Source organism: Pyrus communis, chromosome 3 (assembly GCF_041283825.1).
Source record: "Pyrus communis isolate YQ-2024b chromosome 3, ASM4128382v1, whole genome shotgun sequence".
NCBI lineage: Eukaryota > Viridiplantae > Streptophyta > Magnoliopsida > Rosales > Rosaceae > Pyrus > Pyrus communis.
Genome location: NC_142567.1, coordinates 20,109,809 through 20,127,636, shown reverse-complemented (window position 1 = coordinate 20,127,636; position 17,828 = coordinate 20,109,809). Strand labels below are relative to the sequence as shown.

The 17,828-nt window shown below is 35.4% G+C and overlaps 1 protein-coding gene across 1 annotated transcript; it reads left to right on the top strand.

The window, feature by feature from the left end:
• The first annotated feature begins 16,112 nt into the window (after positions 1-16,112).
• LOC137714224 (uncharacterized) lies at positions 16,113-17,628 on the top strand. Its single transcript, XM_068453487.2, has one exon. It carries the CDS (start codon positions 16,522-16,524, stop codon positions 17,425-17,427), a length of 906 nt encoding a protein of 301 aa, XP_068309588.2. The 5' UTR covers positions 16,113-16,521; the 3' UTR covers positions 17,428-17,628.
• Positions 17,629-17,828: the final 200 nt, after the last annotated feature.

Here is a 17,828-nt window from a genome sequence, read left to right as displayed (position 1 = left end):
GCAGAGTAGAAGAAGAGTGAACTGGATCGGCCCAATAGCATAACCTCTTTTCAGTTGTGCTAAAACTTCTACACACCTCTTGTTACGGTTCATTCATGTTACGTGTTTTATTTAAGATGTTGCTATCTACACATCTTTTTTTTAACCTTCTACACTCTCATCCTAAATTTTGATATTCGGATCGAATCAATCGAAGATGATTAAATGACAGAAATTAACAGGGTGTGTAGGAGGTAAAAAAAATGTTGGATGGATAGCACCACCCTTTATTGATACCGTCTAGTCTCATTATATCACCCTCATAGACTCATCATTTACCCCTATATACCCATCAATTTTTGAGATTAGTTAGTTCAGCATTTAGATGTTTCAGAATCATTAGAACATGTACATGGAGTTCACCTAGAGTTCATGAAATTAGAACTTAGAACCTACTTCAACCGTTCAACGTAGAACGAGTTCAATGCCAGAAACTAAATGGTAATTAGCAAGATGGATTATGATACACTATAATAACAATATGCGACAAGCATCGAGTGAGGTGATAATACTACACTATGATTAGAAGTGGTGAGCAAAAAGGCATGCAATTTCAACACCAAAACATTTAAACACATGTACACTTGAACATAAAAAAATAAAAAAAATAAAAAAAGGAACGGTTTGGTTAGCAACATATTCATATGGATTTTTATCTAAAAGTGTCCATAAGATTGACATAATTTTTTACTTTGGTCCTTGAAATTTAACATCGATAAAAGTGATTTTTGAGTTTGTTCACCGTTAATCATTTTGATTATTCTGTAAAAATTCTTCATTAAATAAAAATATATTGACAAAAATACTCTCAAATATAAAAATAGTAATACAAATGTGCCGGCAAATGAAACTGATTATATTATATTTTCTGAAATATAATATTATTCTAATGATGCAGGAATTGAATGGGAATTTCAAAAGTCAGTTTTCCATTGTTAATCTTCATTTAACAAACTAAATGGACTTTTACCAACTTCCAAGAAGCAACAAATGCGTCAGGTATTTAAGGTATCTAGAGAGATTAAATTTGTAAATTAAATTTACAAATTAAATGATATGTCACAAATAAAAATTAAGCACGTTAATCAACGCTTAGGTAATAATTGAATCATCAACTTCTATGTTACATGCAATATCTTTGACTTAAGGCTGGTTTGGTATTGATGTGCTTTGAAAAAAAGCTGCTTCTGCTGTGCTGTGAGAATAAGCAGCTGTGAAATAAAGCAGTAGAGTGTTTGGTAAACTTTTTTGTAAAAGTGCTTTTGAAAAAAAAAAAAGCAGTATTAGAGTGTTTGGTAAACTTTTATGTAAAACAGATGTGAAAAAAGGCCGGTTTTTCAAAGCTGGGTTTTGCAGCTTCTTGTTTATGGCTTTTTTTCACCCAAAACTGTGAAAAAAAAGCTGAAGCTGAGTGTTTACCAAACACAAAAACAGCTCCCAACTTTTTTTGATAGCAGCTTTTTCAGAATCACCTCAGTACTAAACCAGGTTTTAATTGGCAGATGCAGATACAGTGCATTATTATTTCAGTCATATTAAAAAAAAAAACATAGACTAACTTGGAAGCCTAAGTTTTCACGTGGCTTTATATATATGATTAAGAAGTAGATGAGATGTCATATTAAATTTGGTTGATAAATTAATTGCCCAATTATTCAACTATCCCACCGGTTGTGACTTGTGATTGTGAAAATACTTGGAGAGAAAGAAGATCGACAGGGGGAACTCGCTCTTATAGTTATTGTCATGCGTGGGAGAGGTTCGCTGTGTTGGAAGGCTTCGGTGTCACTGAGAGTATTTCGTGTATATGTAATTTTGTCATGTGATTTAGTCACACAATGAATGACATCGAAGATATAATTCTTATATAATTGTTTTGACTTACAATGTGCTTTGAGCACATAATAAATGAGGCACTCACATATTCACACGATGATATTACGGTCTAGATCAAACTATAGGTGTTTTCCAATTTGTTGTACAAGTTAATTGAGTGGAGCCATTTCCTCCGAGTGTAGATTAGTTAATTTCTATGAGATGTTTTGGTTTGATCATTCAAGTAGTTGACTTTCATAGCCCAATGGTAGTGAATTTTAAGATTTGATTACTTAAAAAATTCTTTACCCACCTTCTCACTAATTTAAAGTTAGTTTTCCTCTATGAGTCTATGACTATGAACAATTTCCTCCCCTTGATTCCCAAACACTAATAAAACATCTATATATATATATATGTATATGTATGTATATATGTCACTTCATGATTCTTACAAAAATTGTTAACATTACTTGTTAATTGAAAATGGATTTCATTTGGTAAAAACTCAACTTCAAGTTATGTAATTTGCCTCTTGTCAGCAATCATAACAACCAATATCATAGTGGGTAGTCGATACACATATTTACTAAATCCTAAATCGTATGAAAGTAGTGGATTGTCTAACTCATTGTATCTCATGTTTAAATACTCTCATTTTAATGTAAATTAATGTTAAATATCGCTTGTAATAACAATAAAAATTCTAAACGCATTCACGACAAGAAATTCTTTCTAACTTTAGAGAATTTTTCTTGAATTAAAAAAAAATGAAAAAGGTATTTTCAAACTTATGTCATGAATGTGAATTGTAAATGAAGCACATCCAATCCTCATGTATGATGGATAAACAAAAAGGTATAACTAAAATAAGTTCCAAAGCTTGGTGTTTGTCGATGAACCTGAAAACACGATTAATTAGCACTCTTAAAAATCATTAGAGATGAAATTCAAGAAACCAATGTTCATTAGCGGTTGATCTCTATCTTGTCGGTGTAGAGCTATCTGTCTCTGTCTAATGTCCATTTCTCAACACACATGCCTGCTTTCACGCACACTCCACAATGTTATATTAAGAGAGGCAGAGAGCTTCTGATTTGATTATTAAGATAAAAAATTCTTGGCTGCCCATCATCAAAAACCCACGGAACACCACAATATTGATTGGGATCATTGGAAATTTTATGCACTTAAACAAAGGGGCAAACCCTAACCAATTTCTTTATTGGTTTATTATTATTTTTTAATATAAGAGGTATCTCACCACAAATTGATAGTAGATTAATTTGTTTTTCTATATAGTTCTCGTTTCATATGAGGCGGTATCGTACTTTTGAACCAGGGTCAAACAACACATCAAAGCAAAACTAGTGACCTAAAAAAATAGGTCTGTAAGAGTTCAAATTCAAATTAGAGATTCCAAATTTTTGCTTGCTTTCTACTAGACTTAACCCGTTGGGGTTTCTTTGTTGTTTCATTAATTTCTCTTTCATTCCTCAATACCAAGTTACCAACCTAGGCCTGCCCTTCTCTATAATATTGACACTATTTCACGTTTTTCAGTTGAATGCACAATTGCAAATTGCAAATTGCAACATGCATGACATAAATAGCCTTCCAATTTCCAAACAATTGCCAAACTAGTATAATTTTAGGTAGACCCTCCTCAGAAAGAAGGGCCAAAGGTCCATGACCTCGTCAAGTGGTCTATCTTCTTCCAATATAAAAAATTGCCTAAATCTTCCTTTGAAAACAAGTGGTCCACATTCAAAACTCTGCAGATTTGGCAAATGTCATGAGAAAATATTCCACTCTATAGGGTACTTTTCCTGAGAACTGTTTTCATCGTTGCTCACACGTTGCAGCCACTGATTTAGGTGTTCATGTTTGGAATTTTGGAGCCTTCGTGTATGGGAGAATATAAGATAAGATTTGGAATTTTGGAGCCTTCGTAGCCCTAGTGTACTTAGGAATACTTATCCTTCCACCAATGTTCTTAAAGCATCTCCAATGGAGATATCAAAAAATAAATATCAAATGTTAATTTGATGGTTGATGTGTTAATGTCAATTTTTTTTTTCCAACTGATACGTTTTTTTGTTATTAATGATATTTGTAGGACTCATTTTTAAAAAGAAATCAATTAAAATAAATTTTCACGATCTACAATTGGTGCATTAATGGGACATACACAATAAAATAATTAAAAATTATTTGACATCACATTTTCTCATATGTCAGATCTGACATATAAAAACTCATATGTCAATCCACATAGGATTGACATATCGGTTGCAGCTTGCTCATACATTCAAATTTGATTACATGACATTCTGCTTAAGATTTGACATCTCATTTGGAGATGATTTTAGGTATGTAATATCTAAATAGCTCCATTAGACACATAAAATTAATACAGTTGCTAACACATCTCTAAATATAAATCGATTTTACATACATGGTGGAGTCACTTCTATTAGAGATTGTGCTAGCACGTGCGTTATATTGTGTCTCTAAATAGAACTAGTGTACAATACCCTTTAAAAAAAGAGTACCAGTACCCTTTATTCTGAACAATAATTTTGTAATCCATACACGTTCATGCATATATAATAGGCTATCTTAATAGTGCAACAGACGTCCACAACATAAACATTGTTATCTAGTAACAATGTTATTAATTAGAACCTCATCACTACTCTGTAGTCTTGGACTGCAAGCTTTGATGATCATAGTGTAACCTCATATTTTTTATGTATTTCATACGCTGAGTATTAAGGTGATGTTATAACCAGTTAAACATGAAGGGAGCCAAAAAAATGAATAACGATGATTAACAATTCCATAATGTCCGCTAATAATTTTTTAATACAAATGGTACCGATTCTCTTTTTAAAAAAAGTCCGTACAATTTTCCTAGTAGTATTGCTATATCAATATGATGAATGGTTTATCATGAATGTGTTATTTGATACTTATATCGTCAATTTTGTGAAGATATGATCTCCAAACAATTCTTAAGAAATTGAATATATTGTTCCGATTACGAAAATTGTTTAATGAAGATACGTTATCCATAAAGAGTGAAGAAGAGATGAATACAAGTATTTTCCTTCTAATTGTTGTTTCTAATGTAAACTCAATGCAGTAAACTCTGGACCTGAAGCCGACAAAGTCACAAATCACACTATCATCACAGAAAATAGGAGTAGACGAACTATTTGAGATTAAATATTCCCATATTTAGTTCTTTCCTATTAAAGTCTCAAAAGTTTTCTTGTTGTGTGAAGGACCACTTTCTTTTTTTAGTTAGGCTTTGTATTTGTCTGTTAAGCTTTATAGGGTTTATCCTTCCCAGCCGAAAGGTTAGGCTGCTTAGGGGAAGCATTATTAAGAAAATATGTGTACAATTCTGTTCGAGAAATATATAGTTACCGAGCGACCTTTTTCTGGTCAAAACTCTATTTTCTGATACACTTTCGACCTGTACTTCATAACATTAGGTATATAACGGCTGCAAGTTTCATAACATTAGGTATATGACGGCTGCCTTTTGAATGTGCACATCATTATCTTAATTGTTCGTTTTCGATTATTTTTTATATTTCTCTGTAAAGGGTTCTGAAGAAGTCTGCAATTCCAGGTAATGTTCTGGTAAACTAATTAAGCAAAGTGAAGTTGTTAATTTGGCAATACGTAGATTATTAGTTAATGAATGACAGATCAAATCTATGTATATATTAGTCTATGAAACTTGGGGTGTCATACACTTTTGAAAAGATAATCTTCAGTATTGACAATGCAACTGCCTAACCAATTTGGTTGGCAGGATTTAATTTCCTCCATATTTACAATTGGTGAGAATGAATCTCATATTGATGAAATGAAGAATTTTGCATGGACTTATAAAGAGTTGAGTTACTCTCCATATTGCCAATTGATTTTATTGTGGAATCTCAACTTCTTTTATAGTATATGAGCAGGTTGTATTACGTGTGAAGTCCAACAGCCATATGTATTCCAAGTCACACGATTTGTGTTGTCCATGTGTTTGGCTTGAAAATTCGTTACAAGTACGAGAATGTGTTTAGAATGAATGAATCACATTGTACAAAGAGTAGTGATACACTTATTACCTATTTGTACCATCATTTGACCATCTCTCTAATAGAGGTAGGGCTTACTAACACATGTGGGTCCTGTCTCTATAAGAGAGATGATACTAATAGATAGTAAAAATAACATTTTTGTTGTAATTATATGACTCCTTAATTAATCTGATACAATGTTTACAATATATCTAGGTTTGACAAAATTCACATGCGGAAAGAATTACATTTCTATAATTATGAAGACGATTCCTAGAATAAGTAAATTTATTCTAACATTCCACCACCCCCCCTCCCCCCCCTCTCTCTCTCTCCCACTCACACGAGGAAAGAACACCATGACGAGGCTAATGGAGAGCCTTAGTAAGCAGGTTGATTAATAGAAGAAATGTACCAAACCCGATTACAACAAAAAATGTTATTTTTACCATCTATTAGTATTATCTCTCTTATAGAGACAGGACCCACATGTGTTGGTGAGCCCTACCTCTATTAGAGAGATGGTCAAATGATGGTACAAATAGGTAATAAGTGTATCACTACTCTTTGTACAATGTGATTCATTCATTCTAAACACATTCTCTTACTTGTAACGAATTTTCAAGCCAAACACATGGACAACACAAATCGTGTGACTTGGAATACATATGGCTGTTGGACTTCACACGTAATACAACCTGTTGGACTTGGAATACATATGGCTGTTGGACTTCACACGTAATACAATGTTTACAATATATCTAGGTTTGACAAAATTCACATGCGGAAAGAATTACATTTCTATAATTATGAAGACGATTCCTAGAATAAGTAAATTTATTCTAACATTCCACCACCCCCCCCCCTCTTCTCCCACCCACACGAGGAAAGAACACCATGACGAGGCTAATGGAGAGCTTTAGTAAGCAGGTTGATTAATAGAAGAAATGTACCAAACCCGATGACTCACAAGCACCATTTCTCACGAACAACTGATAATTAAGTTTAATATGACGAGTGCGAGCATGATGAACATGATTAGAAGCAAGATATTGGTACTAATGTTGTCACAATAAAGGAATACAGGAAAGGACAACCGAACCCTAGAGACGAAGTTAGAGATTTTTATGGATGGAGGCATCTTCTAATAACAAAGTTACAAATTAAAAAGCTAAAGAATTTACTAAATAAAATACTTGTATATTAATCCATAAAATTTAATATACAACATATTACAATATCCCTCGATATGTTTCATGTTTTGAAAGCGTCTCTTTCTATGAAAATACTCAGGTTATCATTCATCCATTGATTTCTCTATCGATTCTTTAGAAATTTCATGGCCGAAATGCTCTTTCAACGTTGGCAGTAGGAACTGGAAGAGTTAATGATAATGTCACAAGCACAAATAAACTAGTGAAATATCTTGCTAATTTCACAAGCATGTCCATTTTTTTACCAAAAAAAAATGAGTGGAGGCATCCTCCCCCTGGGCCCAAGATGTCTCCGTCGATGACCAAGTTCTTGTAGAAGATAACAAATCTATGTAGTTTCAGCACACACAAAGCAAGAGACTGGTACTCTAATTTAGCAGAATGAGAGGCCATTAGTTGCTTTTTGGAGCACCACGAGATGGGGTTGGTGCCAAGATAAATTAAATGCCAAGATAAATTAGGGGGTATTGTTATTAACGTACTTCATTTTACCTCCGACACACTCTCTGTTAATTTATGTTCTTTGATTATCTTTAATTCATTCAATTCGATGATAAAAAATTGAAAGGGGTGTGTGGAAAATAAAAATGGTGTGGATAACACCACCTTCAATTAAGTAGCCAGTGCTGAAGCGGCTAGTGTTACCCGCCAAATCAACATCTGAACAGACAATTATGCAAAAGCAAGCTTAGGAGCCAAAGTTAGGCCAAAATCCAAAGTACCTTTGATATAACTTAAAATCCATTTGGCAGCTATCATACGAGTAACATGAGGAGAAATTAGTTGAGCACAATGTTGACAATAACCAGTACGAAGTTGTTTGCAGACAATATATCAAATTTCTATATTTAAGATCTGGGGACTATAGATCAGGAGTACGCGTCATGCTTGTACTAACAAGACTCATGAAGTTAAATATTCATATATATATATATATATAATGCCTCGTTAATTTGCAGATATATTGAATTTTTCTCCGGTATGATTAATTATACTTTTTTACAATGCAAATTTACAATGCAAATTCAATCGATATACATTAACACATTTGGAAATAAAACTCAACCCTTTTCCTAGCTTTTCTTTTAAAAGAACCATATTCTTAACTTAAACAATAACTATTATTAATATGAAGAATGATTAGATTTGATAGCCTCACAAATTACAATATACAATCCCTCAAACTTATCTAACAAGGTAACAATATTTCTCTATGATGTTTATGTGTGTAATTAACTCGATAATATGATAACATAACAGCTGCATAGCTAATACCTGCATAATCAAAATCTAATAATCCTATAAGCCTTAATCTCAAAGTTTAAATAATAGCTGGTTCTTTTGCTCTAAAACCTTTAGTGCTACTTTAATAGATATCAGTATATCAACAAATTTTGGAGCCTACAAATAATCACAAGGAAGGGACACAGCAGGAGCTGCTCACGCACCCATAAATAGGGTTCATGTGATGGGTTCCCATTAATTTAATGTTCCTAATCCCACTTTCCAACCAGCAACCACATGATATTTTTCATATATTAAAGGATGTAATGTATATATACAAAACTTGTATAAAATAGTCACAGATGATTGATCTTTCATTTCTCTTCTATCTAACAGTAACAGCTATAGTTTATGAGATTTGAATCTAAGGTATTTTCAGACAAAATCAAGACTGAATAACGGTAGACCAAATATACATTAAGAAATGGAGAAAAAAAAAAAAAATAGAGGAAACTTTATAGCTCATTGCATAAACACATTATGCCTTGCTTTTAATTATAGGTCATGTGTTGGGAGCAGGAGTTGGTGGTTCTACAGACTGAATTTATTTTGTGGGTCTACACTCATTATCATAAATTCATAATAATCCTACTGCATGCCCATAGCACCTTTAGTAAAATCAAAATAGCTAAATAAATAGACTCGGAGAAATAACATATTCCCTCCACATAATATATCTACCAAGGTATTGATCAATTCTTCTTCTTAAAATATAATAAAATAATTACATTAACTTCATCTAAATGATAGGAGAAGATTCGAATTAAATTTAGGCGGCAAAGCACAATGCTATGCTGACAATTTAGCTAAATCCAAGCCTCCTTACTATAGAACTTTCTAGGGGTGGTTTAGTATGGGATCCCAAATTGAAAATGGGATCTCAAATTCCAAATCGAAAATTTTCAGGATGAGAATTTGAAGACCAATCCCAAACCAAAATTTCGGTATTCCCAATTTTCAAGATTTCTGAAATATTTTCGGTATTTCGGGATGGTTTGGTGTTCCCAAATTTCATACAAATTGAAATTGCAACCATTCATACCAAGTTAAATTAACATGAAAATAAAATAAGATAAGTAACAAACCCAAAAGCAAAAAAATAAGTTACAAACCTAATATGTTTGAAAACTAACAATACAATTTTTTGATTTTGTGTTGAAGAAATAGGCACATTTGTGGGAGGTTCGTACCGGCATATGTGGCAATAAAGGGCTATGGTTACTGCCTGTAGACCACACTAATTATATTGCTACAATTAGTTAGCAACATTTCAAATGTATAATAATATATATATATATATATATATATAATATTTATTTTCGGTTTGGTATGGGATTACTGAAGAATTGAGTAGATAATACCAAATCCCATTCCAAAATTTTGGGACCGGTTTGGTATTTCATCTTGAAAATTTCAGGAATTTTGATTTGGAATTTTTTAAATTTGGGATTGGAATTCTTTTTGGTGTGGTTCAGAATTTTCGGGAATTTTTTTCCAGCCCTAGGACTTTCTTGGTTATTTGTTTTGTGTCCAGTTTGTCCAATTTGATATTTTAATTTAAGATGAGTTTGTTTCAACTTATGCAAGAAGATATTTCTAGTGGAAATATTCATCTATCTATATATCTATATACTATTATAAAGAGAAGGCTCTTTGTCAACTATTTTGACAATTTGTCCTTTGTACTCTCCGGGCTACTTTTTTCTTCATTTTTTTTATATATTTTTAACAAAAAGTATGTAGTGAATTGTCTTAGTAGTTAATCTTTCTTTTCAACTAAACGTGTTCTAGTTTCAAACCCTTCCTCTCTCTTTAGTATTATTTATGATTAACAAATAAAAAAAAATCCTCCAACAAAAATATTTCAAATTCATAGCATGTGCCATATTGCTAGTTATTAACAAAGAAAAGGTTATTTGGTTTTCATGAAATAATATGTTAAAAGAGATATATGTGGACCTCTCATTAATGTTGCTACTAGCACTATAGTCTTGTATAATAGTATTATTTCTTATTTGTAGATGAGAGTTTTTAGGTTCAAACTCTTATAGGAAATTCGATACCAAATTATTGATAGCATATAGCCTGGTTTAGCGTAACCCCATCCCTAATATCCTTGGTCGGTGAGTAGAGTGAATGAGGTGGGGGTGTCGAATGCACTGCTGACTTTTATATCTGAGTAATCACAGCTGAGGAAGGAACTTGTCTCGCCTTTGGGTTCTAAAGCTTGAAGACAAGGCTGCTAGTCATTGCGAAGTTCAGGGTCCCCTGCACCAGGTTTGGCTGCCTTAATTATATTTGTGAAAATGTAAGTGCATCGAATCGGTATCAAACTATAACGACACAAATATTTGAAAGAGATAAGTGTCTTGATGGTGAATGTTGCTCAGCCGTCAAAATGCCAAACTCTGAAGTGTACTTGAGAATATCCAATTATAAAAAGGGTTCGACTTTTAATGCGTTAAACACTAAGTGACATGGTAACACTTCACTTCATCGAGAGGCTAATGAGATGACCTCTTTCAACAAGAAGACCAAAGACTCCTTGCCAACAGAGACTTGGATAGGTAGCCAAACGAACTTAAAGCAGTGTTGTTACTCCAAACTGAAGATGCTCCTCGGTCACCTGACTATAAGGTTCCAGTTATGTTAATCCAAAGTGAACATGTTGTTGGTTGCCAAAACACTATTGTTAATCCAAACTGAAGGTGTGTTGACGAAGTTAGGGAAGTTAGTGTTTTCTCAAAGGTTTGAGAGGATTTTGCGTAGAACGAGAATTTGCACAGGGCAATTTTGTGTGTTGAGTTGAAGGTCCTTTAAATGTTACATAACCACTTCTATTTAAGAAGGTTAAATCCCATGTTGATCACTCACACCGAAGTAGAATCCTACCTGGACTGTAACTCCTTGGTGTCTCCTGATCCAATCTTTTATCAGATAATCCTAATCCATGCATAGCCTTTGGTAACTCCTACTAGAATTTGGATTTTGAACCTAGTCCTCTTTTTTTTTTTTTTTTTTTTTTTTTTTTTTTTTTTTTGCATTTGATTAACTCCCAATCTGATCAAATATGAAGCTTGATTATCGGAATATTACGAATTATTCAAAGCTCATCCTGATCCTTAACAATTTTACCTATATTAGGATTTGGCAGAATCACTCTTAAACCTGATCCCTTAAGAGTCATTCTTTTCCTAGGACTCGGCCATAGCTCAATGGACTGGACTTGATCTAATTTAGAAGAATAAGAATTGGGCCGAGAATCTCCAACTCGTATCAAGCTAGCAGCCTTACTTGGCCCAGGCCCAATATTTTGGGCTCAAACACCTTGTATAAAAAAAAATTATATCTCAAAGATAAACACTGAAATGAATAGAAAAAGGTTTAAAGGATAAAAAATATTGATGTCTAGTTGTGTACATACCATATAATGATTTGGATAGCAATTGAAAAATTAATTAATTTATAAAGGGTTTTTATCACAAATAGTCCCTGAAATTGAAAATCAATCAATGTAGTCCCTGAAAATAGGTGTCACAAATCAATGTGGTCTTTTCGTCACAATTATGTTAAAAATTCCGTTAAGTGCTGATGTGGCATGTGACAGACATTACCCAGGGGAGTGATCCTTATATGTATATTCCCATCCCTACCTAGCACGAGGCCTTTTGGGAGCTCACTGGCTTCGGGTTCCGTAGGAACTCCGAAGTTAAGCGAGAAGGGGGCTAGAGCAATCCTATGATGGGTAACCTACTGGGAAGTTGCTCATGAGTTCCCAAAAACAAAACCGTAAGGGAATGGTAAGCCCAAAGCGGACAATATCGTGCTACGGTAAGTGATCCGCCCCAGGGCGGGATGTGACATTTGGTAGCAGAGCCTAACCCTGGTCGTGGTGTGTCGACGAGGACGTCAGGCCCTAAGGGGGGTGGATTGTGACATCCCACATTACCCAGGGGAGTGATCCTTATATGTATATTCCCATCCCTACCTAACACGAGGCCTTTTGGGAGCTCACTGGCTTCAGATTCCGTGGGAACTCCGAAGTTAAGCGAGTAGCACGTGAGAGCATTCCCAGGATGGGTGACCCATCGGGAAGTTCTCGTGTGAGTTCCCAGAAACAAAACCGTGAGGGCATGGTCGAGGCCCAAAGCGGACAATATCGTGCTACGGTGGTGGAGCGGGATACCAAATTGACACACCCTGACCCAGAAAATCCACTTGGACCCTGAATCGAGCTGTGCTGGCCGACACCTGGAAGGTGACGAAGCCATAAAATGTGATAGTGTATAAAAAGTGAATAAATTTGAATCTAAAAGTGTCTAAATACCAGAGTGCGTTACGAGTGGGAGCGAACCCATTTCACACGCGATGTCAGAGCATAAGTAAGGTACAGTAGTGTGGGTAAGAATCATACCCTCAGAAATATCCATCAATACTAAGATTCGCCACAGATTCTTGTCGATACAAACTCAGCAGCTAAAACCTGAAGGGCACCAAACAGAAGGTGTGATTAAGCAATAAAACCAAGCTTCCCAAAGTTATTACCTCTCTAAAAGTAATGCCCCTAAATGTAAAACCCGTATCGTTTTCCATAAGACAGTACAACATATATACATATATCCAAACCATACTCAGAAATGACCAAAACCACGGTTTGCCATCAACTCCACCATACATTAATAAGTAGGCCAAATGAACTAAATCAATACAAAGTGATATATCAGTCAGAGTCATCTAAAATGACATGTACAACTTATCCATATCTCATCAATCATGGCTAGCATATAAGTCGGAGTCACCTATAGTGACCTGTACGACTTATCCATATCTCATCAATCCTGGCTAGCATACAAGTCGGAGTCACCTATAGTGACCTGTACGACTTATCCATATCTCATCAATCATGGCTAGCATATAAGTCGGAGTCACCTATAGTGACCTGTACGACTTATCCATATCTCATCAATCATGACTAGCATATAAGTCGGATTCAAACCCAGGGGAATGATCCTTATATGTATATTCCCATCCCTACCTAACACGAGGCCTTTTGGGAGCTCACTGGCTTTGGATTCCGTGGGAACTCTGAAGTTAAGCGAGTAGCACGTGAGAGCATTCCCAGGATGGTGACCCATCGGGAAGTTCTCGTGTGAGTTCCCAGAAACAAAACCGTGAGGGCATGGTCGGGGCCCAAAGCGGACAATATCGTGCTACGGTGGTGGAGCGGGCCCGGGAAGTGATCCGCCCTGGGCCGGGATGTGAAAATTGGTATCAGAGCCTAACCCTGGTCGTGGTGTGCCGACGAGGACGTCGGGCCCTAAGGGGGTGGATTGTGACATCCCACATTACCTAGGGGAGTGATCCTTATATGTATATTCCCATCCCTACCTAACACGAGGCCTTTTGGGAGCTCACTGGCTTCGGATTCCGTGGGAACTCCGAAGTTAAGCGAGTAGCACGTGAGAGCATTTCCAGGATGGGTGACCCATCGGGAAGTTCTCGTGTGAGTTCCCAGAAACAAAACCGTGAGGGCATGGTCGAGGCCCAAAGCGGACAATATCGTGTTACGGTGGTGGAGCGGGCCCGGGAAGTGATCCGTCCCGGGCCGGGATGTGAAATGGCACATAAATGGCCCCCGCAATTTATAGGTTTTTATAAAAAATGGTCCCTGAAATTGACTCACACCATCAAGATGGTCCTTAAAATTGACCCACACTATCAATATGGTCCCTAAAGTTAAAAATCGATGAATGGAGTCCTTGAAAATAGGTGTCGCAAATCAATATGATCTTTCTGCCACAATTCTGTAAAAAATTTTGTTATGTGCTGATTTGGGTTTAATAATTAATTTAAAAAGTTGTCTAAATACCTTTTTGCACAATGAAATTTTTTTCTTATAGTAGGACCTACTCCGAAGAGAGACCCCTTCTATAATTCTCAAAGGCACAAGGCTTAACCAAGGCCTCAGAGGGGGTTTGGAAATAATTTTCAACCAACAATAGACGCACCTCGGTTATAACCTCATTATCTCAAGGTAGACATCCTCGTTCTTTGAGTCACTAGACCACCAGGGAAGCGCCGAACAAGCTCTCCAAGATTAAGGTTTTGAGGATGTTGATCGCCTAAATATTAACGGTGATGTCCTAGAAGTCGTTGCCAATTAGCCAAGCTGTCAACAAAGGTGATTTCAATCCAGGTTCAATTTGGTGAAGGTTGTCGAAGTGTGTAAAGATGGATGTATTGAGATTTTTTTTAGAGAATAGACAAGGAATGAGGCAGAGGAATGTGGATTGGTATCGAAGGTGATTGTAGGACTGGGTTTTTGGGTTCACAACTTTTTATTAACTATTAAATTATTAAAACAATTTGTATTTTTTTTAATTTAATTAAACTTGTGTGATCCATTTATGTGTCACATCAGCACATAACATAATTTTTGATAGAATTGTGACGGAAGGACTACATTGATTTGGGATACTTACTTGCGGGACTACATTGATCGATTTTCAATTTTAGGGACCACTTCGATGTCACAGGCCAATTTCAGGGATCATTTTGATGTCGTGGGTCAATTTCAAAAACCATTTGTGTGAAAAAAAAAAAAAAAGATTTATGAGATCCATTTATGTCCCACATCAACGCTTAACGGAGTTTTTAACATAATTGTGACGGAAGGACTACATTAATTTGCAACACCTATTTTTAGGGACTACATTGATTGATTTTCAATTTCAGGGACCATTTTGATGGTAAGGGTCAATTCTAGGGACCATTTGTGATAAAAACCCATTTATAAATTAGAGAACGTGAAAATATAGTTGGCTATTGCCTGACTCCTAACATGCAAGTAGCGATTCCGTTTTACATGATTACGTAACATCATTTCACCATACAAATATCATAATTCAAACCGATTATATTCTCTCTCATTATATGAAGATCATATTTAGAAAATTTCATTTGATTTGAAGACCGTTTACTCATCCATTTCAATCAAACAAGCCATACAAATATCATAATTCAAACCGTTTATATTCCCTCTCATTATATGAAGATCATATTTAGAAAATTTCATTTGATTTGAAGATCGTTTACTCATCCATTTTAATCAAACAAGTTGACGGTTAAGCATGAGGATATTACTTGTATTTATAACTGTCAATTTGTTCAATGCATATGGATGACTAAATAGTCTTATATTAAATACTTGAATATTAACATTTGTACTATGAAACAGTACTATGTGTAATCATGTAAAGCGAAATTGCTATTTAGAAGATCCAATGTTAGGAGAGATCTTTTAATGTGTTTGGAACACGGAGTGGTACGCCATATTATTATACAGTAGGGATTTTTTTTTTCAAGTGCCCCTCCACAAGTTAATAACATACAAATATATATACCTAGTATTCTAGACACATGTTAAGAGTCAAGTATTATCCATTATAATTAATTGTCTTTTGCCTTTTTCTCACTTCTTTTTTTTTTTTTTTTTTTGATGAAGAAAATGGTAGTATTGGGCTACCAGTCTGAGCAGGTCGCTGTTTTTATGGAAAGTTCTCCCCAAAAGGATTTTTTACAAGCGGATGATTTTTTTTTCACATCTATTTTTCAATCACAAAACCCAATGGAAAGAATTAAAAGCAGCCATGATCCTGCCACAAATAGTGATGGTACCTGACACTCCTTTGTTAGCCTTTCCTTTCATTTTTCTTTTGAATCTTTTGTCTCGTTTGAACTGGCAAAGCAGCAAACAAGGCAAGCTTGAAGGTTTTCTGTCTTAACCTTCTACCTCTTTCCTTTCTCATAAGATGCAGTTTTTAAAAGGTACTAAATTAATTTCTCTTCCTTACTTACCTTCCTCTCATTCTCAGCCTCTCAAGTTTTTCCCATTTGCAAAATTCTAACACGCAAACACAGTTCGAATACCGAAACCAAACCAGACACATCCATTTCTCCAAACCCTTTAGATTCCTCCACCCCCCAATATCTCTCTCTCTCTCTCTCTCTCTCTCTCTCAAGTAGTGACTGCTGCAGGGTTTTATTTCTTGGCTTAGAAACTTAGAATTGTTGTTTACACAATGAGAGACAAAGTTGCTTGTTTCAATGAATATGCAGTAAATGTGTCTCATCCTTCATGTTCTAGCTATGCAAACACTGCTTGTGTTTCTCCAAACTTAACTCCTTCAGTCCAAAATGCAGTCTCATGCTTCTACAAAATCACTCTCTCCTCCACTCAAAAGCAGCTTTTGATCACAGTCTCCTGGTGCAAAAACCACTACGCACAAGGCTTGACCATTAAGCTTTCTGACGATCCCTCAGCAGCATCCTTCAAGTTGAACACGAATTCGCGTATCTTCAGAAAGAAGAAAGGCACCAAAGTCATCGAATCTGATAATTTGAAGACAGAAATCTTTTGGGATCTCTCTAGAGCAAAGTATGATGTTAGTGGTCCTGAACCTGTTGAGGGTTTTTACATTTTGGTCATGATTGATTCAGAAATAGGCCTAGTTCTTGGTGACATGGCCGGAGAAGCTGTAAGCACGAAGTTCAAGACCAGTGGTGTTGCGAAAGCCTCTCTTGTTTCGAGGCAAGAGCATTGTTCCGGAAATGCTCTTTATTCCACCAGAGCTCAATTCAGCGACACAGGCATTGAACATGACATTTTGATAAAATATAGTGGGGAAAATGAAGGCTTAAAACATCCGGTTTTATCCGTTTGCATCGATAAAAAGACGGTCATTCGAGTGAAGAGGCTGCAGTGGAATTTTAGAGGGAATCAGACAATTTTTGTTGATGGGTTGCTTGTTGATCTGATGTGGGATGTTCATAACTGGTTCTTCAATCCTTCATCAAGGTATGCAGTGTTCATGTTCAGAACAAGACGTGGGACGGATAGCAGATTGTGGTTGGAAGAGAAGATGGTGCACAAGGAGGACGACAAAGTTGAATTCTCCTTGTTGATGTATGCCTGTAAGATCTCATAAATCATAATATTGTTGTAGTAACATTTAGAGTAGGAATGTGATTGTGTAAATCCTAGTAGATATGGGAATGTATCTTATATTCCTATTAGGAGTTGATTACCTATTAAATGTTGTAATCCTAAAGGGAAAGGTTTTTACCTATCCTACTACTATAAATAAAGGCACAATGGGTGAATTCAACACACCTCACAATTAAATCAATCTCTCTTCTCTCTAAGTGTAGCCGGCCCCCCCTCTCTCTAAACCCTAGATTGTTCAATCAAATAGGCCTACAACACGTTATAAGCTCGCTCTTACCAGAAGTTGAGGAATTGACGCATCGTAGGAGGATGCGATCTTCCACAAAAATTCAAAGCCTTCGTTTTCTGCTAATCAGGTACGCTTAAAATAAAAGAAGATAT

Bases quoted from the DNA above. Each gene is read 5' to 3' on its own strand.
- LOC137714224 (XM_068453487.2), top strand. From the start codon at position 16,522: ATGAGAGACAAAGTTGCTTGTTTCAATGAATATGCAGTAAATGTGTCT.